This window comes from Python bivittatus, unplaced genomic scaffold (genome assembly GCF_059951505.1).
Source record: "Python bivittatus isolate LINGU-HERP-01145 unplaced genomic scaffold, Pbiv_v1 ctg000330_np1212, whole genome shotgun sequence".
In the NCBI taxonomy this organism is placed as follows: Eukaryota; Metazoa; Chordata; class Lepidosauria; order Squamata; family Pythonidae; genus Python; species Python bivittatus.
The window spans coordinates 27,932,886-27,957,794 of NW_028277058.1; the positions used below are offsets into that span (position 1 = coordinate 27,932,886).

A 24,909-nucleotide genomic window follows, 5' to 3' on the forward strand; every position below is an offset into this window, starting at 1 on the left:
CAAGAGAATGTTGTCAATGATCCCAAGAGAATCATTACTGCAAGAGTTACTGGAAATATATCTCAACAATATTAAGAAAATAAATATAGTATGTATATATACATCCCAGATTACAAGAATCAAATACTTATTGCAACAGCAGACTGGATCTTATCTTTCTTTTTAGCATTTGATAAAGTACTAAACAGCTTTTTCTTGAGTGCCATTATTAGCATATATAATACAGGTATGGATTACATTTGGACATCTGAAGCTGGGTCCTATCCTATGTAAGGTAGATGAGGCAAAGCAACATTTTTCTTCAAAACTCCTTGATGCAAGCCTTTGAAATGACACTATTATAATATAACATTGTAGTTTCAAATTGCAATATCACATTGGTAACAGGATCACAAAACAGTCCTTAGTAGCTACGTCTGCATTTATTTACTTGGAACATTTTAATACCACCTTAATAACCAAGCATAGGAGTTTATCCAGATATCCTCCTTGCACGAGGGCCTGCTCATCATTCATTGAGGACAAGTGCTCACTGTGGAACCTGTAGCCCAGTGGCAGCTTGTTGTTTCGGCAAGCTGAAGTCAGATCAAACCATTTCACAGTAGCAACCACAGGGCAGTCAAAATAGGCAATGCTGTCACAGCACTGTGACCCAAGCCCCACCCCTCTTATCTATCTATTGACATCACATGCACATGCACATATAAAAGGACAGGGCTTTGATCATGATGCTATGAACACCATCTTGCCTGTTTTCGATCTTTGATGATGCCAGTGGTATTTCAGCAGGAAACTACTGTAGGGTAATGGAACAAGCCCTCCTCTATGCAAACATTCTGAGAGTGTCCTGAGAAACCTGTAGGACATCAATTGGCCTGCTGCAAAATTCCCCAATCCCATCTGGCCATGGGGCTCTGTACCTTCAAGGTTCTTTCTCCTTTGACTGATAGTAAGATCAGTTTTAGTTTCTTCTAGGATCAGAGAAAATTGACCTTGTAGTATTCCTCCCATAAGGTCAATATTCCCACTGGTAAACCTATGCAGCACACTTCCAGTCCTACTACAACAATCCCCCTACCAATAACTTTACTTCCCATCCCGGTCTCATTCCTCTGATTCCTGTCTGCTTCTCCCCCCACCCCCACCACCAAAAGCATGCCTTCTACAACTTCCTTCCTCCTCCCCCTTTCCTTACCTCCACACTTGCTGGAGAGCACTTTGCCATTCTTGACAACAACAGCTACAATTACCACTCTTGGAAGATCTGCTGTTATCAGAGTTGGCAGCAGTGCTATGCAGCAAGCATGAAATAAGAGAAGGGCAACAAACAGAAGAAGAGCAGAGAAGGAGGAGAATCCAAGTTTAGCCAGCGGGATGGGGTGAGAAGAGCAGGTAGCAGAGGAGAATTATTCCCATCTGCAATCCTATATAATCATTGGATGACATGAAGAGTTGACCGGCTTAGGGACAGACAGTCATGGAGAAAATCTACCTATGTGGTTGCTAAGAGTCGACACCGACTTGATGGCACATAATCAATCAATTCATATATAACTGAGCTACACAGTGCGATGCACAGACTTGGATAGCATAACACATACTTTGAACCTTTGCAAGGATCCAATCTTCTCTCCAACTGTCACCTCCATTAATGTCATCTCATTCTTCATTTTCTCATTCTCTTTGCGAAGATGCCTTTCCATTTCAAGTAATGTTGTGTATTGTCTTTTCATTGATCTTTCATTGACTCTCAGAACAGTTATTTTTCTACTATAATCCGCAAATAGTTGTTTAGTATCATTACTATCCTTTTCAAGTGCATCTAATAAATCCTGTGGAAAGTTTTCCAGTATTATAGACATTGTAGTCAACATTTGGTAAACATTTTACTCATGCACAATTAACAGGTTCTGGATTATGAAGTTTCATTCATACCATCAATCTACTCCACCTTTGCCTGGACCCAAGCACTTTCCAAAAATATCTATTCAAAGAACAAGGTATACTAACAGCTCGGTAAACAGCTTTTCCTCCCTTCTCCTCTTTATCTCTAGAGATCAAGTATGGGGAAAAGGGAAATCAGCAAATCAAAGTTTCCTTGCTAAAACTGTGGGAAGAAGTTAAGTTTATTATATGTTATTCTTAGCATATTATAGTTAACAAGCATTACATAATTAATTTTTACTGTTTTGATATGTTAAAGTTTACTACATCCAAATGAAAATAATCTGCTTACAGAATATTCCTTTATTTTTATATCATCTTGCTCCTTCTGATACTCCAATCTTTTCTTTTCCTGTAGTATTTTTTCATTATCAGCTTGCCAGTGTTCTCTTTCACTAAAAAAAGAGAAGCTTTTAAATAAATGTATATATACTTAAAGCCATTTCTTTTTATCAGCTTGTACAATACATTTTAACAAGTTAGGTGGGTTCCTAAATTTGAAAGTTCAGATCAAAATGTTACGAACAATTTCTCAAAAATAACTAACTGATGAAGAAAACAGAACTTGCAAGGAAGGACATTATTAACTGAATGTTTTTGGTATTACAAATTGTTTTAATTTGTTTAATTTCTTTCATTTTTTTTAATCCAAAGAAGATTAAACAATACTCTTGTTTAAATAATCAATATTATAACAGCAGAGCAGAATACAATGCAGATGAACTAACTTTGCAAATCCATAACTCAACAGAATGTGTAAATTTAGCAAAAGAAAGAACACATTTCATAAATCAAATAAAAAGCACTGCTTAATTTTACTAAGCAGTGTTAATATACTACTTAATTAAATTTAAAAGTGTTCCGGGTTAGATCTTGGACTTGAAGAGAGGAGACAGAAATTCTTATCAGATACAGAACCTGAAGGCAATTTTGGAATAAATGAACAAATGAATTGAGAAACCACCTAATCTAGATAGAGTCTGGTATGCTACCTGATGTTGAATATGCAAAGTATCAATTGTCCTGCTCATTTGCCTCTTCTGTCATATTCAACCAGAATAACTACTACAAGTCTTAGTCAGAAAAAAGCTAAGATTGTCATGATTTGAAATCTTCCCTTTTTTGAAACAATACTATTCAGTTTTTAAAGTTTGTACAGGTAGTCCCCAAGTTAAGAACGCCCAGTTGAAGCATGATCCATAGTTAAGAATGGAGCCTACTGTAGCAAAATTCGAGTTAAATACACAGTGATATCAGTTAAATACACAATGGTTCAAGTTAATTACACAAAACTACTTATATAGTATTATACAATTATACTGTTCTGGCTTACATACAAATTCGACTTAAGGACAGACTTGGAAATGGAATTTGTTCTTAAAGTGGGGACTACCTGTAATTTGGCAATATGAACCTTTACAGCAGCAAAAACTACTAGTAAGCTGAGCTGAGTTTAGTACAGTCATAGGCAAGCTCAAAAAACTATCAGACAAAACTCTAATTTGTTTCCTAACCTAAAATATTTTGACTTTCCAATCAAAGGAATTTGAGGGAAAAATACTATACCTTTGATATTCTTTATACAGCAACCCTTGTTGGTGGCGGATAACTGCAAATTTTCTTTTATATTCTTCTATTGCTTCTTCTAATTTTTTGAAGAGCTGTTCTTTATTTTCAAGTTCCTAATGATACACTTAAATTAAAAATATGATACATCTCCACTTCAGATTCAGTGTTACTATTTAGAACACTATCTTCTTACAGTTAAGGATTTGTGAATTAACAACAATGGATTTAATTGTATAAGCATCTGTTAACAAAAAGTCCTATGCTCATTTTATGCAAACATGCTAAATGCAGATATATTTAATGTTTAATAAAATTAGTAAATATTAATACTTTCCCTTAAAACATGGCTTGTCTGTAACTAGTTTTTAGGAAATAAATATTAATTGAAAATCTACTAAGTTTAACTCTCACGAATGAAAAAACTATATGTGTATGCTCTTACTGAAGTTTTGTTCAGCTTTGTAATGACTATATTCTGTATATGGAAAAAAAACTGACAGGTTGGACATATTGAAATATATATGCTATTCAGTTTAATGTTATTTACCTGCAAAAGGTGTATTAAATATTCATTTTGGGAATTAATTATGTTCACACTAGAAGGAGACATCCCTTCTGGAAGATTTACTGATCTGAATACTATGCTGGCACCTTCTGATTGTTTCAGCACATCAATTTCATTTTCTAGATTTGCAATCTGAAAAATAAATGTTAGAAAATAACAATGCAGGGAAAGGAAAAAAAATCTCAGAAATCTTTCAAGTTTTACCTAGCTCATGTCACTAAAACTACTGGAAAATTCCATGGCCACAATTTAGAAAACTTTCCCTGGAAGTCCACAGTACCAAATCACACTATATGTAAAGCTCTACATATTTTAACAGCTTTCAAACAAGTCCAGCAGAAGAGCACCTGCAACATCACTATGTGGATCACAACACACAAACATAGTTCAGTAATGCAGTCCACATCCAAACAATCAACTTTCAACTAAGAAATTCTATTAAACACAGCTTGCAACACAAGGAGCTCTGACTGGGACCCCATTTAACTTTTTTCCAGTAGTAGCAGAGATAATTTCAAAAGCCAAGGTTTCCCACGTACTTTTGTACTTGCTTTGGCTAGCTGGTTAGAAAAGTTCACTGATTCTTTCCGGGCTTCTCTCAATTCTTTCCTTAGTTCTTCATTTCGGCCTGTCAGTTGGTCCACTTGAGCCTTCAAATGCAAGCTGGCATCAAAAGTTCCTTCTGCATTCTTTAATTCAATTGCCTGTCAACAATTCATTCATCACAAAAATAAGTATTTTCGATTAAATTATGGAAACTTTTCAATCCCCCAAAATAATAGAAATCTATTAGTTGTCCAAGTACTCCACGAGACCTGTTAATATATATAATGCAGAAATAGAGAACTAGTGCTCTTCAGAAGTTTTGGTCTATGATTCCCATAATCTGTATCTATAACAACTGGTCTTATTGGATTTATAGATTAAAACCTCTGAAACTTATCTAATAGCTTGGGCCTAATATATTGCAAATTCAATTAATGCTCTATAGCTTAGCACAGCTTAATTTAAAGTCTTGCAGAGTGATTTCTATGATGAAATGAAAGACATGCCACCAAAGTGCAATCAATAAAAAGCATGTCACATATGAAAACAGACACCAACACTATTCTATAACTCTCCTAGAAGGAAAACTCTGTAGAATGAGGAAAACAAAAGAGATCAATTAGTGTGCAAACTGAACTGCAATACAAGATACTCCAATTCCAAAATATTAGCAAGAAAATTAAAAGGGAAAAAGCATTCACTAGAGATTTTTCTTCTTTCTCCAAGGTAGATACAGGGATGCAGGAGGTCATTGATTTTGATCCCTTTTGCAACCCTTTTGCATTTGTCTTTGTCCCTATCTCATCCCAACCCATTACTTTGTACTTGTCTTCATTAACAAAACAGTTCCAAGGAGCTTGATAAAATTCAGCCTGCCTATCCCTGCTTTGGAGCATGTGAAACACTTTGTATAAGTTATATGAATACAAGGGTGGAGCAGCATGATATTAATATTGCTGATCAGGACCATGGGCAAATTCATGAAATACTGTTGATGTACAACTGACTTCATAGCCATTACAACAGGTAGTTTACCATGCACAGTATGGTCAATTTATATTTTCGCAGGATGGACTGCAGCACTCCCAGCAACCGCCTACTACCGTTCTTTGCTATCTTTTTTCAATCTCTTCTGATAAGGGGAAAAATTGACTCCTCCAGGTAGTTCATAATCCCAAACCATTCACTATAGACAAGAAAAGATGCTCCTAGTGAGTATATGTACATGCCTTCTAGGTGACAAGAATTAGAGGAGAAGCAACATTCCTAGGAATTCTGTCAAGAGGTTGTAAACACTTACAGGGTTTTATTGTTGCTATAGTTAGTTTTATATTATATAACGCTTTCAGCCATATTCAGCAAGAGGCATAATTGATATATTTTCCTATTTTATGTGCTATTTTTAACAAATTGTTCAACATGAAATTCATTTAATAATCAAAGAGACTCAACTAAGCTAAATAATTAAAATAAAATAAGAGACTCACATTTACTAATCTCTCCAGGCTAGGAATCATAAGAGCAGTTTCTCCATCTTTCACACCAGGATCTTTTTGCATATCCTTCACCGCTTGTAAAATTTCTTTCATGCCTTGTTCAAGGTGCTTATTTTCTTGTCCTAATTCTTTCACTACAATTACAATGCATATTGTTCACATCTGGACATTTTGGAATGGAACAATTTCACAGTCATATGCATTTTTAAAAGACAGGCTTGAAACAGTGACTTGTGTCCTTATCACCACTTGGTTCTATACTGGGCTGCATTTGAAGTCCACAGAGAAGCTTCAGTTAGTCCAGAAAGCAACAGCGCAGTTGTTCACAGCTGTGAGGGCAATCTGACTGCAACATCTGTTGGCAAGTAATTGCCAACATGACCACATTACACTCGTGCATTGAATTCCTGTTGCTTCGGGAAGCAATTAAGAAATTGGTTGTGACCTTTAGAACCTCATATGACTTGGCACTCAAGCATCTCCAGGACTGTCTCCTCCACTCAATGTCAACCCACCCAATGCAGCACTCTTGCGAAAATCTATTCATGTCCCCATTTCTGTGAGGTTAGGGGGCTGGAGAATCACAAATGTTATTTCTCTGTGGTGATGCAAGTGCTATGGAACTCCCTGCCTCCTGAAATCTGATCAGCTCCTATGTTGTTAGACTTCAAGAAATTATTAAAAACACAATTGTTTGGTTTACAGATGACACAATTTTATTCTTTTTAGTCGGTTGCTTAATGATTTTATCTGTGATTTAATTTTAGGACTGTTTACTGTTATATAACTTTAATTGAACTGTGTATATTTCTCATGGCACCAAGTCCCTCGTGGCAGAACTTGCCATCCTCTGGTTTATGTAAAGGTTTGCAAGACTGAAAACAGAGACCATGTTTAATTTTGGGTGATCTATTAACTGTTGCACAGCTTACATGCACTTACATTTTGTGTGGGCATTATAAACCCTTAGATTTTCTTTACCAAAATTACAGTTTTAACTTTCACCTTTATCAGTCAACAATTATTTTGATGTTTATTTGTCTATTGACTTTAAGTGATCAAGCCCCAAACCCACTATGGGCACAATTAGAAAGCTATTCTTCAACCCCTTTAATATCATGGCAGAAGCTTGGCTCCCTTTTTAGTCATAATTCTATTATATTTCCAACCTATATTTCTAAAGGTTGCAAGACACATTTGGAAAACACTGAGAAGGAAGTAGAATTCCGACCCTTATTCATGCAATTAATTTACACTTTGGGATAACCCCAGCTGAGTTATTGAAAAATGGAAAGTGGGTTTTCTAAAACTGTAGATAGATAGTATATTCAATTCAGATACCTCTTGATTTAGTCCAGACATTTAACAGCATCTAAAACTCCTGAATTTCTATCAGGATTAAAATGTGTTTTGGATTATCTTAAATCTACAGTATTTTTAAAAATATAATTAAAGATTGCTGCTAAGGAAGATATTAGTTACCTGCAAGGACTCTGAATAAGGTGCTGGAACACTCCAAAAGAACATTGTTATAATCTTAAGAAGTTAATTCAGTCCAATTTTTTTCACATTTATTGGACACCCCAGAGAAAACTTTAAAGGAGTTTCAATCAGCTGCACTATTCTGCAAGTATAAAATTATGGACGAGACACTTGCAAATATATAATAACTTGTTCTGTTATTATCCTGTTTTGGTCTAATGTCTGTATGCTTTTTAATTTGGTTTTTGGTTTAAAGATGTGAATGTGATTTTTAAGTCTGTACCAAATAGTACTGCTCAGTGCAGGAAATATTCTGGATTTACTAAGCATGCAGGGCAGCAAAAAGGAAGTTCAGTGTTGGAAAAAAATTACAACCCTAAATTAACAATTTTGGACTGCCAATATATATTCACTTTTTGCTTGTTAATGCAATGAAAAGATTGATCAATATTATTCTTGGTGGGTTTAAAAACTGAGCAGTTTTCTGTATATATCTTTTCTCCTTTTTTATTTTTAATGCCTTTTTCTTCTTTTTTACTTTAGACTAAAGCAATTAAAAAAATTAAAAATTCAGCTTACATTTGGATTTCAACTTCGCTATTACAGTCCTGTTTTGTTCCAAATCTCTTTCTCGTTCATTTAATTCTTTGGCAAGGTAGTCATTCTGCCAACAAAAATGATATGAGCACAAAAACAGAATTCTAGCTTTAAAAATTGAATTAGTTAATGAATCATTAACTAAGAAGTTGAAGAAACATAGTTAAAACATACATGTCATATATTTCCAACAATGTATATGATACAGTATTTTTGAAATTATGGATGACAGTCAAATGCTACAGTCCGGTCACAAAATATGAAATAATTTAATACTTATCATGCTACAAAAATGAAGGTTTTTTTTAAATTATTATATTTGGAACCTTGAACTACCTCAAATTTCTGGCTCCTGCATCTGTCAAGCTCTACCTCTGCATTTTTATTCAGTGTATTCTTGGCGAACAAGTCTCTTAATATCTGCTCATTCTGAAGAATAAGTAATAATTAGTGCATCATTATGTTTTAGCATTGAAAAGCTTTAAAATTTAAATTTTGAAAAAAAATTAAAAGCTATCTATGCCTTGCTAACCTGTGGTTGCCTATCAAGTAGCTACAACAGAATTTCTACACAGTCAACAGCTGTCAAAGTCCTTAATTGTAGGGCACAAGCAAGGAACAAAGAATTAGGGATTAGGGCACAAAATATTGAAAATCAAGATAGGAACTCTTCAGCCCTTCTTTATTACTGAATTCATTAAGGCAGGGTTTATTTGAAGCTTTTGAATCTCTTTTTCTCAAAAGGTTTGCATGACAAAGAGTCCATTTACTGGATAAGCCTGTAACAGATTCTCCCACCTACTGATGGTTTGTATATAGATAGTCCTCTTTCTTTCTCAGCCTCAGCAGCATTATAATTCTGCTGTGAAACTAGAGCAATGCCCATTTGTCCAGTTAAGGCCAATCAGGCAATGACAATTTGTTCACATAAATATTATGGTCTAGCCATCTATAATTATAACAAATACAGGTAGTAATCTAAAAACATATGGGGAAGGTGCCTCACCTCTGACCTAAGGAACATTAGTTCACTCCTCAGCTGCCTTATGAGACTTTCAACTCGATCTATCTGATATGTATTCAATGGCTGATCACAATCAAATGCTCCTTCCAAGGGCTCTACCGGCCATGATTCTGAAAAATATAGGTCTTTGCCGGTGTTTTGCAAATCTGTTCTCAAATCCAACAATTTTATTTCAGAATTGTCCTCCTCATTTTTTAACAGGATTTCCTGCACTATATAGGATGACATGGGCTTCCTGAGCACAGAAGATGGCAGCCCTTCCTGAAAATCCAAGGGTAGTTTCTGAACAAGGCACAGTGGCATTTGGGCTTGACAAGAAGCTTCTGTTTTCTTCATCTCCCTTTCCTGTCTTCGTATTTGCTTTTTATCAGCCCTTTCATTTCTTTCCAGCACAGAAAATGAAACTGGACAGTCTGTGCTGTTCGACTCCTTATTGCTGACTGAACATAAAGCTGTCCCTAGAATTTCTGTGGATGTTTGCTCTAGCGAACTGTAAAGTTCATCTACTGTAAAAGCCTTAGAACTATCACTGTTATCTTCTGCTTGCACCTGTGGAGCAAGTTGAGAACTCCGTTAAAAAGGAAAAAAGAAACCTTTTTCATTTTTTTAGACAGACTTGGAAAAACTCAATTTAATTCCACACATCTTTCAGAAAAGCAAAGAATTCTTAGCATAAAGTATACTTTCTTTTCTGTTTTACATAACACCTTACCTTGTATTCTCAAAACGAATAATGGTTAATAGTCTATTCACCCACATAAGGAAATAACAAAGTAGTTACACATTATTAAACTGTTTTTAAAATAAATTTTGACTGCATACAGTGTGTGATAAATAGTAATTTCTAATGTATTTCAATTACAATTTCAGAAATGCAGTCAAAATGGAAGTTCAAAAGGATGGCTACCTTTGTTTTAAGTTTATCAAAGTTAGATGTACTCATTAACTCAGATCTCTCTCTTTTCATCTTCAGATCTTCAGTAAAGGTATCAATCAACTGTAGATCATCTGCATCCAGTCCTACATGGAACAACATTTTCAGACATAATTAATTTGGGGTGATCTAAAGAGTCATAGTTGAGACTTTACCAAAAATGTGTAAAAAATCCTCAGTGTTTAGCTCTCCTAGACTGGCAGGAGATGTCAACATCAGATAAAAGATGGCAGTTCAAACTTCTAGCCCAGTGTGCAAAAGAAGTGAAAGAGCCACATAAAGCCAAGGCAGGAACTATCAACGCTGATCAAACTGATGTAGCTTATAGGGCAACTAATACTACTTAAATGAAAAGACATTTAGCAACAGGATCAGATCACAATATTAAGATTTAACAAATTCTTTTGCATACAGTTTAATGGAAAATACTATGTTCAGAAGGAAAAACTACACTGTGTTTGTAACAAGCGTTCAATAAAACTGAGAAGAATTATTTAATCTGACTCCTAAGTACTGCAAAATGTTTTTAGATTGCTCCAGAAATGATAGAATAACCAATTAATTGTCATGTCACTAAATTAGTGTTAAAAAAAAAAAAAGAACCAGCTTACCTAAAGTTGCAGCTCTTCTTCCTTTCTCCTGAGCCAATTTACGAATTTGTTGTTTCAGGGCAACTCTTTCTTCTTCTAATCTTTCAATCTGCATTGAATTTAAATGCTATCATTTCTCTTTGTACTTTAATTTTTTGGTCTAGTGGTTAAGGCACCAGGCTAGAAACTAGGAGACTGTGAGTTCTAGTCCCATTTTAGGCATGAAACCAGCTGGGTGACTTTGGGCCAGTCACTCTCTCTCAGCCCAGCTCACCTCATAGGGTTGTTGTTGTTGTGGGGAAAATAGGAGGAGGAAGGAGTATTAGGTATGTTCGCTGCCTTGAGTTATTTATAAAAATAATAAAGGTGGGATAAAAAAAAATCTAAAAAAAAGTATTCAGTGAAAATTATTACTTGCCTCTTTCAGCAGGACCTGATTTTCAGCCTTGTACTGTTGTTGTTTTAATGCTTTGCTATTTTTCAATTCAGTTAAATCAATCATTGTCTTTGGATCAAGGCCTAAAATGCAACAGGGCATACATTAGAGCATATCTGCAGATTTGATTATGTAATTGCTGGACCAGATGATATGGAAAGGTGCATTGAAGGAGTATATGTCTTCCCACATATCATCTTGTTGGCATTGTTCATATGTTTCTTACTCAAGTATCTATACTGAGCATGATCCTCAGCCACTGTATTCATCTTCTTTGTCCTCCAATATACGTTTATAAGTTCAGCTATGTTGAAAGTACGAGTTCTTAATAGACCTGGCAAACAAACCATCCTTTGATAATAGTGGCAGCATTGGACTAATTCTTTTAGACTTAATTATTTACAGTTATTTCTGTTTTGAATGCAGAAAAGGGGGAAAATCCTAATTCTTAATGTGTGTGTGTGTGTATGTGTATGTATACGTACATACATACATACAGAGACAGAATGTGCGTGGGGGGTGTACACACACACACACACACATCCCACTGAAGTAGATTTGGACATATCCAACTGAGCTACTTGAGATAGCACTCCTTTTCACTCACCTCTCTATGGCAAGTCTCCTCCCCAAATGCTATACCAGCTAATAAATACAGTACACTATGATATGAGGGGACTGCCCCCAAATTGAGTGGAAGCATCTTCTATGTGTGCTCCAATATTCAAAGACATTTCAGCAAGCCCAGTTAGATATACTGAAATCTGAATCCAATCCATAATATATTCAATATATGATGATTTGCAAAATGTATAATCATGCAAGCTTAGTAAAATGAAAATAATGACCAAAATAATAATAATAAAAAACCTCCATACCATTCAAGTATTCCTCACTTTTTATTCCACTTCCAATTCCTGTCATGTTGCAGGTTTAACCACTCAAAGCTTCAGTGCCTTATCTAATAACACTGCAAACTATTAGTAAAATGTATTTATGTTAAGCATCTTCTCAATGCTCTTAAAATCTAGACCATAAGTTAAGAATTGCTCTAATAACCAGTCATTTTCTCTACAAAGAATCAAAAGAATTGTTGCCCAAATTTATATAGGAAGAAATTATCAGTTCTACTCCTCAAGACAACTAAAAACAAACCAAAAAAAATCCTGAAAAAAAACCCCAAGGTATTCAAGACATGCTAAATATATTATCTAAATACCACTTTATCTAATAAATCTGATGTGGTCATACCTAGCTGCTGCCGAAGATCTTCATTTTCATCAAGAAGATCATTGATTTTAAATTCAAGTTTATTAACTTCTTTAATTAATGTTTCAATTTCACTATTTCTTATTTTGAGTTGCTTTTTTAAATCTTTTATTTCAGCAACAGCATCTTCTAGGCCATATATTCCCTTGGAAAAGAAAAGATTAAAAAAAAGTTTGATCTTAACAAAATAATACCAAGAAATACATATAATAAAATATCTGAGAATCTGAAATTATGACTGCAAGTCTATTATTTTCCATACTTGGTTTCAACATACTCTTCAGGCAGCAAATAAAATATGGATGGAGATATAAAGAGAAAAGTTCCAGGACAAAGACTCTTCCTTTACCTGCATACTTGCAGAGTTATTAAATGCAAACTTAACAAACTAAAAATACATGAATGTAGATTGCATATGTGCATAACTGTAAGAGAAGAGATGGTATGCATGTTGTGAATGCATGAATGGTGTTATGAAATGAATAGATTAGCATGTGCAATAATAATAGATAAAAATGGAAGGGGAAAACAGAAAAAGAGAATAGCATAAGAAAAATGTGTTCCTGAACTTTTGACTCTGGCCCAATATTTCCCCAGCCCGTCCCATCAATTGCCATTATGCACTTCCCCTACTCCTGAGTGAACAGCTCTCTCAGCTTTAACAAGAGTGAGTGCTTCTGCATTGAAGATATTCTCTCAAATCAAAAGACATACAGTTTCATAATCTTTCACTCGCTTCAGAGTTTCAATAAGTTCTTTGTCCTTTTCTCTTGCATCTGCTTCTGCAAGTTCTGCTATCCTTTCAGTGTCCTTGATTTTCTGTTCCAACATATGTAACTTTCCTTGCATTTCCCCAATATGATCCTGTTGAGTAATTGACAGCCCGCCTGAAATAAAAATACAAATGTTTAATTAGTCAATATTTCTTTATAAATGAACTGAAAAACATATATTCAGTACTCTGCATTAAAAGTAAAAATGTGGTAGAAAATTAATAATCAGTAAATTCTTTAAGAAAAAGATAAGCTTCCCTTCTACTATAAATATATAATCCAAGGCAGGGAAGAAAGATAAAATCCAGGCTTACAAATGGAGTAAAGAAAAAGTAGTTACTGAAAAACTTTATTGCTGCATGGCCAGTAGAGCCTTTCAATGGAAACTTGAAAGTATCTTATTACTTATACATGTTTGTCTGTGAAACAAGAGGAGGAGTAAATTATCTTGAAATATGTTCCTTAAAGATATATATACCCTGGTATATCCTTCCTTCTGAAGAAACCTCTTATATTCAAAATCCCACCTAATATTACTCATAATTTAGTGTTACATCAGCACATGAACTGATTACTGATGTGCTATCTTCAGTCTTAACTAGTATTTAAGGCCAAAATCAAACCCTGATTTAATACTTTAAATGAATACTTTATTGTTTACCTATTGATATTAGTACAGAAAGCAGTTTCAAATATTTACATTTATCTTTCTGGAGTTCTCTTTTCAGGTCCTCAATGATCAACACATTCTTTTCCATCTCCTTTGTATACTGCTCAACCTGCTCAGTGAGCAATTTGATCTGACTGTCTCTTTCTTGCACACCCTAAAAATAGTTTTGTACTTAATAAATAGCACAGATAACATTTTCTAAAAGTACACCAAAAGATCAACAGAAAGACAAAAGTACTTACAACACAGAGTTCAGATATTATCTAGACGGATAAGCAAAGGGAGCAAAAATAAAGCAGAGAAGTAAAAATAAAATATACAGCTTGCAACATCATGACAATGACAGCTAAATTCATCAAAGCTAAAGGCTGTCTCTCAAAATGATATCAGTTTTCTTCTAAATAGACATGAGCTACATATATTTCAGCTTATCATAAATTCATGATAAACTAATGAATTACTTGTACATGCCACCTCCCATGAGTTCCCTTGTGGGCAAGAAGTGGGACTGGTAGAGGGAGAATTCTACGTGCAGAAAACTTGGCATGAGATTGAAAGGGAAAGGCCAAGAACTGAGAACATATCACTGGAAGAGTCAGAGAGGGATAACCAAACAATCTTTGATGAGGCCATGCAATCAAACTGCTCCCCCCACTTCCCTTACCCAAAAAGGAACTATGCAGTGCCCCGCCTCTCCTACCCCATCCCACCTCAAAAATGATGCTTGAAAAGTACTGGATTGCCAGTGCAATCATTAAGGAAGCAATTAACTTCCAAAACACATAATCGCCTCAACACCAAATATTTCTGTTCCCTTCAGCTTCACCTTCAGATGAGATCTGTTTTGCTACATCGACAGATTTTAAAGCTCACAGGGCACAATTTATGGAAGGGACAATTAAAAGATAATGACCGTGATGGCAAAATATTAGAAATGCTGCATAGATAAAAACTAAACACAGCCCTCTAAAATAGATTTCTATGACATGGGCATACAATATTGGGATTGTGATAATAATTACTGCACAGTACTTTCTAGTAATGTGCGTATTTATTTCACACACAGATACATGGGTACCTGCTGGAGGGCAAGAACATTGCTCTTGTCAGCATCCATCTGGGCCATTTTCAGTTTCTCCTTCAGAGTCAACAGCATTTCCTGATATTCAATTATTTCATCATCTTTGGAAGCCAAAATTCTCTACAAGGTAAAGGGAAATAAAAAGATCTTAACTATTACAAAACACAAAACAAATTCCTAAAATAGAGTTAATATTAGATATGAAATACCTTCCATTCTTCCACTTTTTCATTTACAGCTGCCATGAGAGGATCATCTTCTTCATTCTTTGCTTTAAGTTGCTCTGTCAGCTCATGCACCTGTACATTACCATTGAGATACAATTCATGACAATATAAGCTATCTACAACTTAAACTAATTACCAATGGGAATTTTGCTGTAAACATCATTGGAATCTAGCTGCTTTCTTATAGTTTACCTGTAAAAGATACCTGATATCCTTTTCAATGGACAGGCCATGGCCAAATACAATGCAAATCAAACCTCAACTTTGGCACTATTTAACACTCCCAATATCGTCATTACTAACTTTGACCCTTTTTAGTCTAATTTTAATGCTCTGTGTATCTGCTTCTAAGTATACAAGGTACCTCATACCTGTAGTTTATATTGTTCCTTTTCCTTTCTTAGTTGGTCCATAGCAACATCAGATTGCTGCACCGTAAGTTTCATTTTATTGTATTCATCAGTCATGTTCTCCATTTCCTGCACGGATTCTTCTAAATTCTTCCTCATTTCTTGGTTTTGCACCTCTAACTTTTCATTAGCTTCTGTCAAACTCTACAAATGTAAAATGCCATATTTCCATGAAATGTATGCTTTAGTATAAGAAGCAGTTCTTAAATTGATTAAGCTAAGTTATCCCCTAAGAAAGTCTAAAAGTTAACAATACAATATCAAGTTTGATCATCAGTACAGTTCTAACTGCAGGGATGCCTGACTATAAAACAAGCCATTACAATTAGTTCATGCAACAAAATGTGGTTTTTGGCATATTCTAGGGCACCAGAAAAATTATATTCTCACTAGGCATGATGGGCTGATATGCTGTGCACTTATTAACAACCAACCATTGCATTTTGCATTAAACTTTCTTCTGGATTGCCCCGGGTAGGGCAAGCCTTCACTAGTTTTCATTTTGATTGTACTAATTTGGCAGGACTTTCCTTGCTAGATTTGGCCATGACTTATGCCACTGACTTCCCTAGAACTCATTTACACAGAGAGAGAGAGACATTCACTAAATCTCCATCCCATCAATTTGAATTACAAAATATCTTTTTCTAAAATTAACAACTGCATGGAATACAGTATATTTTTTTGTGTTTAAGTGAGTAATGGATTAGTTGCCTGTTATTAGCTTACTATCCTGAACGTTAGAGAAATATGATAAATCTCTTGCTCTTATATAAAATTACCTTGCTCTTATTCTTAGACAAAAACTGATACCAACCCAAAATAAACCAGTAAGATCTGCACTTCTTTAAATTAGACTAAGGTCTGAACATTTTATTCAATTAAACAACTCTTTGAAATGTACCTGAATTTCATCTAGGTATTGGACAAGCTCAAAATTCTTTTTTGATAACTGTGATCTATAATCTGATTCTTCTCCTCTTCTTGAAAGAAGTGTCTCCTTTTGTGTTTCTATTTGTCTCTGATAGTCAATTACATCCTGACGAAGCTGCTCATTCTGCAGGGGAAAAAAAGAATTAAAATATGAAATATCTGAAAATAAGGTATTAATACTTTCTGAAAACCAGAAGTATGCTAGCAGATCTAAGGGAGCTAGAAGTAATAATCCAGAGAGCTGGTAGGCTTCATTTCATTCATTTCATATATTCAAGTGGAGGCTAGATAGCCACCTGAGGTGCTTTAATTTGAATTCACGCATCAAGCACGGCCTTGGACTTGGACTTGATGGCCAAAATGGCCCTTTCCACCTTTATGTTTAAATTAAGTTATTGAAAACAAGCTAACACACTGCACACAGACACTAATTAAGTTGATTCCTCACCTTTTTCTTCATTCTTGTTTTCTTAAAAAAAAAAAAAAAAAAGAGCAGAAAAAGAAAAAAAAACAAAGGAAATTTAAAAGATCATAACTTAGTAGGCAAAACAGAAAAGAGAAAAACATAGAGGAAGAAGTAATATTACCTTACCAAGCTAGCACATTAAGGATTTAATATTATTTATTTATTTACCAAATTTATATGGCTACCCATCTCACAAAAAGTGACTCTGGGTGGTGTACAACAATTAGGTAAAGCAATAAGTATATAAAAACAGTCATTATTAAAAATATAAAACAATCATTATTAAAATAAAGAAAGGCTCAGGAGAGAGTAAATGTTAACTACAAAGACGGAGCCATCTTAAAATGTCATGGGTCCCCTGGGACCCCCAGGCCTGATAAAATAACCAGGTCTTGAGGGACTTCCAGAATATTAACAGGGATAGAGCTAACCGCACTTTGGTGGGAAGAACGTTCCATAAGGCAGGCACCACAGCAGAGAAGACCCGCGACCTGGGACCCACCAAGTGTAAGTCCCTAGCAGATGGGACCCACTGCATGTCCTCTCTGCCAGATCTAATGGGACTGGCAGATGTAATCAGGGAGAGGCGGCCACTCAAATAACCTGGTCCCATGCCATGAAGGGTTTTAAAGGTTAAAACCTTGAATTGTACCCAAAAGCAAACTGGCAATTCATGCAGCTCACAGATCAGAGGTGTGACATGTGCTGTTCTAGAAGCACACATAACTGCCTGCACCACTGCTTTCTGTACCAGTTGAAGCTTCCAGATACTCTTCAAGGGCAGCCCCATGTAGAATGAATTACAGTAGTCCAAACTGGAGGTGACTAGGGCATTAGTGACTGTGAGTAAAGTCCATGATCTAGGAATGGGCACAACTGGCGCACAACGTAAAGCTGTGCAAAGGCCCTCCTGGTCATGATTGCTACCTGCTATTCAAGCAGGAGTTGTGAGTCCTTCATATTGTACACCAGGTCTCTCTGGGGCAGCACAGTCCCATCGAGCACCAAAGATAGCATAGTCCTAGAATGGGCAGGCCCTAAAACCCAAAGCCACTCAGTCTTGCCAGGGTTCAGCTAAAGCCTGTTGTTCCTCATCCAGACCCTCACAGCTTCCAGGCCCTGGGATAAGACGTTCATGGCATCACTGAATTCACCAGGGGCAGGGATTTATAATTGAGTATCATCAGCATACTGATGATACCTCACCCCACGGCGACAGATGAGCTCACCCAGCAGCCTCATATAGATGTTAAATAGGAGAGGAGAGAGCACCAAATCCTGCAGCACCCCACATAGTAGGGGCCAATGGCGGGACCTCTTCTTCCCAATCACCACTGACTGGAATCGACCCTAGAAAAAGGAGGTGAACCAGTACAACACCATGTCACCCACACCCAATCCTCTGAACTGATCCAGAAGGATACCATGGTCGATGGTATCAAAAGGTGCTGAGAGATCAAGTAGGGCAAGGATAGATGCACAACCTCCATCCTGCCCTCACCAGAGGTCATCAAAAATCATAACCAGTGCCATTACCATCCCATACCTGGGCTTGAATCCCAGTTGAAAGGGATCCAGATAATCCAGTTCCAAGGTCCTCTGAAGCTGCTGTGCAACCACTTTCTCAATCACCTTCCCCAAAATGGGAAGGTTCAATACAAACAGAAAATTGTCCAGCATAGTGGGGTCCAGTGATGGCTTCTTGAGAGGGGGGCAAACCAAGACCTCTTTAAGAAGGAAAGGAACAACCCCCTCACTCAAAGAGAAATTAACCACCACTAGAACCCACTCACACAACACTCCCCAGGCTGCTTTAATAAGCCAGGAGGGGCATGGGTCTAACAAGCAGGTGGCTGAGCTCACAGTCCTAAAGATCCTGTCCACTTCCTCAGGTCCAATAGGTTCAAACTGTCCCCAGATATCCAGGCAAAACTCCTCCCCAGGCATCTCCTCTGGACCTGTAACAAGGTCGGCATCAAACTGTGAGCAAATCCGAGTGACTTTGTTTCAACAGCTGGTGAACAAAGTCCTCTGTGTGCCCCTATATGAGGTTCTCTAAACCCCTTCTACACAAGAGGGCTCATATCACCCAAAACAGGGCCACAGGGTGGCTATCTGCAGATGCAATAAGGGCAGAGAAGTACTGACGCTTCATCACCCTTACTGCCACAAGGTAGGTCTTAATAGCGATTCTAACCCATGTTGAGTCAAGTTCATCCTTTGTTGAGTGCCAGCAATGCTCTAGACCTCTCTTTTCTCATTTCATTTCCCTCAACTCCTCCGTGAACTATGGGGAGTGACAGGATCCCCAAGAGGGGAAAGGTCACCTGGGCACAGTCCAATCCAACACCTCAGCCACACCCTTATTCCAAACGGCAACCAAGTCTTCAGATGGACCACATAACAAATCAGCAGGAACAACCCCCAGCAACTTCTGAAACCAACCCGGGCCCATGAGTCGCCAGGGGCAGATCAATCTAATGGTCCAGCCTCCCTGAAGTGGGTAGTAGCATTAGAGAATCCCATGGATATCAGGGTGTGACCTGACCATGACAAGGGAGACATCAAGAGCTCCCCCAATTTCGGGTCACATAGCCACAGGAACACCAGATCCAGTGTGTGACCACTGTCCCATGCTGGGCTCTGGATGATCTGGGATAAGTCATGGCCATCATGGTGGCCATGAACTCCAAAGCCACTTCAGCCCATTCCTAGAGAAGGCAGCCTGAAGTCCCCCAGAACTGTAAGTCTGGGGAACTCCACTGCCAACCCAGAATTGGAGTCCAAGAGCTCAGGCAGGGAAGTTGCTATGCAGCAAGGAGGCTGGTAAAACAGCAACAATCCCAACTGATCCCTAGAGACCAACTTAATGAACAGGGTCTCACATCCAGTGACCTGTGGGGCAGCACCCCTGAAAGCCATAAGACTCCCATATGACAATCACACACACCCACTCCTGCCCCAGAGTCTCAGCTGATGCCACATCTGAAACCCAGCTGGGCATATCTCTGAAAGGGCTTGCCCCCTTTCTGGACCCAGCCAGGTCTCAGTGATACATGCCAGGTTAGCCCTCTCATCAATGACTAAATCATTAACAAGGGAGGCCTTATTACAGACTGACCTGGCATTAAGTAGCTGCAGCCAAAAGCCAGGGCCACTGAAGGTCTGCTGACAGGGTACCGGGGCTGAGACCAAGGAGCTGGAACATGAAACTGGTTTAAGACAATGGTCCCTCATTTCCCGAGAACAGCCCACTCCCTGTCTCCCACCATATCTCCCCATGGCCCGCCTCCATTCTTTGACAGCTCTTTTCCCAAAACCAGGCCACCCAAGACCTAGGACCAGGAACCTCCCACTCTCTCTCCAACCGTCCCTGGGAGGAGAAGCCAAAGCAATTTAGCTTCACTAGCTCTCAGTGCCATCAGGGTACCCAGCCACCCCACCACACACAATATATTTACACACACTACAACACATTCATGCACACAAATACTCATAGGCTCCCTCCCCTGCTGCTCCTACCAGCTGGTAAAGCATTTCCTTCATTCACCCACCACCAGTTCCTCCTCTGACTCTCACCCAGAAAGAGGAATCAGTCACTTTATAATGGCATTTCAGTGAAAAGATGGATTACCCCCTTCTAGACCCAGCCAGATGAAACTGTGTTGTTTCCTTCCTTCCTTCTTCCTTCCTTCTCAGGGCTACCCAGAGGGCAGGCAAAAGTGACCTCTGTGGTGGAAGGGGGTCTACAGTAGTCTGTCACTCCACTGTAACCCCCTCACCCAGTCACCGCTCACACATCCAAAGCCCCAGCATCCAAGAATAAGAAGAGCTCATGGTACAGGAAGGGACCAATCAATAACAAGGGTGTCCACCAGATGAAGTCCCAGCAGAAGCCCCAGCATCCAGAAGCATCCAGCAGCAGCAGAAAACAAATAGTATAAAAAAGGGACCATTTCCAAACACAGCTGAGTCCACAAATGCAGTCAATATGGCCAACACAGCAGGAAAGCAGCCACAGCTCGTTTTCCAGCATGGTCCATCCTTCAGTCCACTTCTCAGTCCGCTCCTCCGGAAAAACACTCCAAAAGCCAGCACCAGATCCAAAAACCACTACCAAGTTCATGATGCTGCCAAGCCAGCACCAGGACCAAAAACAAAAAAACCCACTGCCAAGTCCACAAGAGCAGCGCAGCCAACCGAGGACAACTCGGCAGGCACAGCTAGCTAAATGCCACTAAAACACTGCAAAACACTGTGAAAGATAGTTGGGGCAAAACAGCAAGCACAGCCATCCTCCAGCATGCCGTCCTCCTGTCCGGCCCGGCCCACTCCTCCAACCTCCAACCAGAACAGTCCACTCCAACCAAGTAAGTGCCAAAAACACTCCAAAAACATCCTCAAACACACCATTCAATCAGTCATGAGGACAGCCTGAGCGTGGCTCCCTCTCTCTCTGCCATCTTAACATCCTTAACTCTGCAAGATAGTCAAGAAAAGTAAGATTCCCGGGCAGATATTATATGCCTTTATGCTGAAGAAAATCCATAAGCTGAAGCAAAAATTATCTAGACTGGAAGGAAATGACAATCCTGTCTTTGCAGCAGAATTTACCATTTGTTGTGACTAAATTAAACTAAATTGAATGGCCTTTCTTCCAAGAAATTAGAATTCTTAGGTCTAACTTATAAGGCACAGATAAGGATAGATGGGAAGAAGGAAGCACAACAGCAATGGTAAACCAAAAGTAAGCACGATGTAATAAACAAGTAGGCACCTGGTGGAAAAATGACAGAAAATTATTTTGCATCAAATTATTATATAGGTATACCAACCTCTCGCCTTAATTTGCTGTTTTCATTTTCTGTATCCTCATTTCGAAGAGCAAGCTAGAATGACAAATTAGCTAGCTGAAAGTATGTAGTATGATCATAATATAAGACATAATTCTCTTTCCAGGAATATCAGCATCAGTCATATCTGCAAAACTTATATATAAAAACATGAATTGAAAATAAAAAAAAACTATATTTCACGGCAAAGGGTTTGTTTAAGCATTTTCTACTAAAACTGCAGAAAAGATGCACCCAAACAATCTTGTGATACTGCATCTTCTGAGAAGTACACAGTAGCAGAAGTGATTAGGTCTTCACAATACACTAGGGACAAAATTTAGGGCAGTAAACCTACAATCTTATGCAGGGAATAAGCTCTATTTAGTTCAACTGGAGTTATTTCTATGTACAAATACATACAATTGAACTAAAAACAAGATACATTCTAAATATAAAAACTATTGAAGCTAGTTAAATTTGAGAGCATCTATTTCAGGTCACTATATATTTTAAAGTGGCTTTTATAATTTTACAATTTTGAAACACTTCCAGTGTTCCATTTTCAACAAACCACTTATAGTCAGATGGATTTTTCAAATCAGAAATACAGATTATATCCAGTTTTATTAATAACAGAAAGAATTTCAGATCAAAATCCTATATTCATGTATCTGGAAGTAAATTTCCTTGAACTCAGTGGGTCTTACTTCTGTATAGATATGTTTAGAATTTCATTACATAAGAGCTTTATTTTTCCTAAGTTTACAGTATGTATCGCTACCATTATGTTGATATAAATGTATAACACTTTCTTGTTAAAACCTTGTACTGTTAGCTCTTCTTTTTCAATTTCTGTTGCTATTCTTAACATTAGTTTGTCAGTACAAGTTTTTAATCTTTGTGTAGGAATGCAGGTGCACATCTCAAATGTAATTTACCTGTTCATTAACTTTCTTCTCTTTCTCTAATTCCTTTTCCATATCTGCCAGTTCTCTGTCTTTTTGTGCCAACTGTTTTTCCAACTGACGAATTTCATCACGCAGAAACCGAGTATCACGGCTTCCAGTAGATCGCTGTGCTATCTTAGCAAATATTACAATAAAACAAGTTAAGTTTATGTTTATATTAACGTAAATAAGCAGTGCACATTCTGAACAATGCCAATAAAACTCAAGGGGAGTTTTTGAAGTATGGTAAATGTGCAACTTAACAATGTAAGCTCAGATATAGTTGTTCACTCTCCAGGACCATCTAACTTGGAATCAAAATTAAATTTAGCATGACTATACTGAAGAAGCAGAGGATGAGATGGCTAGATAGCATCACTGAAGCAAACTGAGCAAACTCAGAGAGGCAGTGAAGGACAGGAAGGCCTGGCGCGATATGGTTCATGGGGTCACGAAGAGTCGGACATGACTTAACGACTGAACAACAACAAATACTGAAGAACAACTACTAAATGGTCAGATATTGAATTAATTTATTATTTCATTTGCAGTATAAATAAAATTCCCAACATATTAAAATAATGTTTACTTTATGATGCAACTTAAGTATCTGTACATACTCTGCAAGTATACTTTTCCATTATATTTAAAATATGCTCCAAAATCAGATTTCTCTGTTAATAATTAATGCAAGGAAGTTTTCTAAAACATGCAATAGGATCCTACTTTTTCTATATTCTCCAGGCATTAACCTACAGGTGACCTATGATTTCAAACAATGAGAATTCTTCCAAGACATATGATAATTCTTTACTTTGGAAAGGCTGTAACTTATTTATGAAGTACATTTTATTTATTTAATTTAATTTAAAAAATGTTTTTAGAAACTAGCAATGTTTTAAGTAATTGTGTAATCTGCTCAAAGAATTTTGGATATTGGACAGATTAAACAATCAGTTGCAAGATTTAAAAATACCAGTTGTAAAATGTAAAATCCAAGCCTGACAACATGCCGTGAGCCTAGAAGATTCAGTGCCATACAAATCTGGAAGATTAATAACAAGATTCATAAAGCTATTATAAGCCAATACTTTAAGTCAATCTCAAAATTAATACTCAAGTCTTTACATAAGTTTAAATTTAAACATACCTCTAATTCTTTTTCTAGTTTCATCACCTTAGTTTTTAATTGATTTTCTGTTAGTATAAAAAAAGACAAAGTTATCAAAATATACATGCCAAAACACTGAAATGAGCCCTAGAATAAATCTGATCTCATTCTTCGCTAGCATCAAAAACAGCTTATTTGAATAAAATTTAATCCCAAACTGTAATTATACACACACATTTATGTATAGGAAGACCATGTTTTATAATTGATACTTGCAAATCCCACTTTTAATGCTTGCTTATTCTTTCATGGAATTAAAAATGACTTAGACATTCTTAACATCTATCATTTTATTTTAAACAGACTTTTTCTTCATTTTATAAACTGAAAGTTCAGTTCACATTAAATTGAAATTGAGTGATATAGCCCAGCTATATAATTTGGACATCATTAGTCACCAGCAGCACTGTTTTTTCAACATTTTTATATTTGACAGAAACTGAAAATAACAGAATAAATAAAACAATTATATTTCTACTGAAAATAACTGGAATGATGAACCTCGCTAGGAAAGATCCAACTGCGTAAAAAGTAAAAGTTCAAAAATAACAGCAAAGTAAAAGCAAAAAAACAAAGCCTATGAGATTGAATTCAGAAGTCCAAATAGGTTTCCTCCTCTATGAGACTGGAAATTCCATTCTATTGACACTTCTGTATATTTTTATTCAAAACTGTAAAGATGTTCACAAGTTATGTATCTTCAGAAATGTTACCAAATTTAGCTTGCTCCTCTCCAGCTTTCTCAACTTCTTCTAGAGCCAGCTCTACTTCTTGGTTTTTCATCTATAAGAAAAATGTAAATATTTATTTATATTTCAAATTTAGTCAAATAAGACTAATACCTGCTCCAAACAAAATAAAATCACATGAATTAAAACATATTTAAAAAATAATAATAAGATGAAGTTTATTACTTGCAGATAAATCCCTAATATTGACCAGGG

The 24,909-nt window shown here is 36.8% G+C and overlaps 2 protein-coding genes across 7 annotated transcripts in view; both read right to left on the minus strand.

Annotated features, from left to right (window-relative positions):
* Nucleotides 1-24,909, minus strand: part of CEP290 (centrosomal protein 290) — a 61,949-nt gene that overhangs the window by 28,287 nt on the left and 8,753 nt on the right. For 3 of the 6 annotated variants that reach the window (XM_088141864.1, XM_088141861.1, XM_025167187.2), the window contains 22 exons: nucleotides 24,679-24,748; nucleotides 23,945-23,991; nucleotides 22,786-22,929; nucleotides 21,848-21,901; nucleotides 16,518-16,670; nucleotides 15,575-15,757; nucleotides 15,186-15,275; nucleotides 14,974-15,096; nucleotides 13,926-14,049; nucleotides 13,167-13,339; nucleotides 12,435-12,597; nucleotides 11,166-11,266; nucleotides 10,769-10,856; nucleotides 10,131-10,243; nucleotides 8,536-8,628; nucleotides 8,182-8,266; nucleotides 6,112-6,254; nucleotides 4,618-4,782; nucleotides 4,061-4,210; nucleotides 3,511-3,626; nucleotides 2,237-2,339; nucleotides 1,602-1,832 (listed from right to left, as the gene is read on the minus strand). In XM_088141864.1, the coding sequence (XP_087997990.1) occupies nucleotides 1,602-1,832; nucleotides 2,237-2,339; nucleotides 3,511-3,626; nucleotides 4,061-4,210; nucleotides 4,618-4,782; nucleotides 6,112-6,254; nucleotides 8,182-8,266; nucleotides 8,536-8,628; nucleotides 10,131-10,243; nucleotides 10,769-10,856; nucleotides 11,166-11,266; nucleotides 12,435-12,597; nucleotides 13,167-13,339; nucleotides 13,926-14,049; nucleotides 14,974-15,096; nucleotides 15,186-15,275; nucleotides 15,575-15,757; nucleotides 16,518-16,670; nucleotides 21,848-21,901; nucleotides 22,786-22,929; nucleotides 23,945-23,991; nucleotides 24,679-24,748 (2,712 nt within the window). Of the gene's footprint in view, nucleotides 1-1,601; nucleotides 1,833-2,236; nucleotides 2,340-3,510; nucleotides 3,627-4,060; nucleotides 4,211-4,617; nucleotides 4,783-6,111; nucleotides 6,255-8,181; nucleotides 8,267-8,535; nucleotides 8,629-10,130; nucleotides 10,244-10,768; nucleotides 10,857-11,165; nucleotides 11,267-12,434; nucleotides 12,598-13,166; nucleotides 13,340-13,925; nucleotides 14,050-14,973; nucleotides 15,097-15,185; nucleotides 15,276-15,574; nucleotides 15,758-16,517; nucleotides 16,671-21,847; nucleotides 21,902-22,785; nucleotides 22,930-23,944; nucleotides 23,992-24,678; nucleotides 24,749-24,909 lie in introns of those variants that run through there. The other 3 variants (XM_088141865.1, XM_088141862.1, XM_088141866.1) reach the window with 2 other exon arrangements.
* On the minus strand, nucleotides 8,648-9,982 carry LOC148215922 (uncharacterized). The gene is made up of 2 exons (XM_088141496.1): nucleotides 9,936-9,982; nucleotides 8,648-9,791 (listed from the first exon to the last, which is right to left on the minus strand). The coding sequence occupies exons 1-2, from the start codon at nucleotides 9,980-9,982 to the stop codon at nucleotides 9,155-9,157; spliced, it is 684 nt and encodes a 227-aa protein (XP_087997622.1). The 3' UTR covers nucleotides 8,648-9,154.

Bases quoted from the DNA above. Each gene is read 5' to 3' on its own strand.
- LOC148215922 (XM_088141496.1), bottom strand. From the start codon at position 9,982: ATGTGGGTGAATAGACTATTAACCATTATTCGTTTTGAGAATACAAG. The intron at 9,792-9,935 runs GTAAGGTGTTAT...TTTTTAACGGAG, and splicing joins ATTCGTTTTGAGAATACAAG to TTCTCAACTTGCTCCACAGG.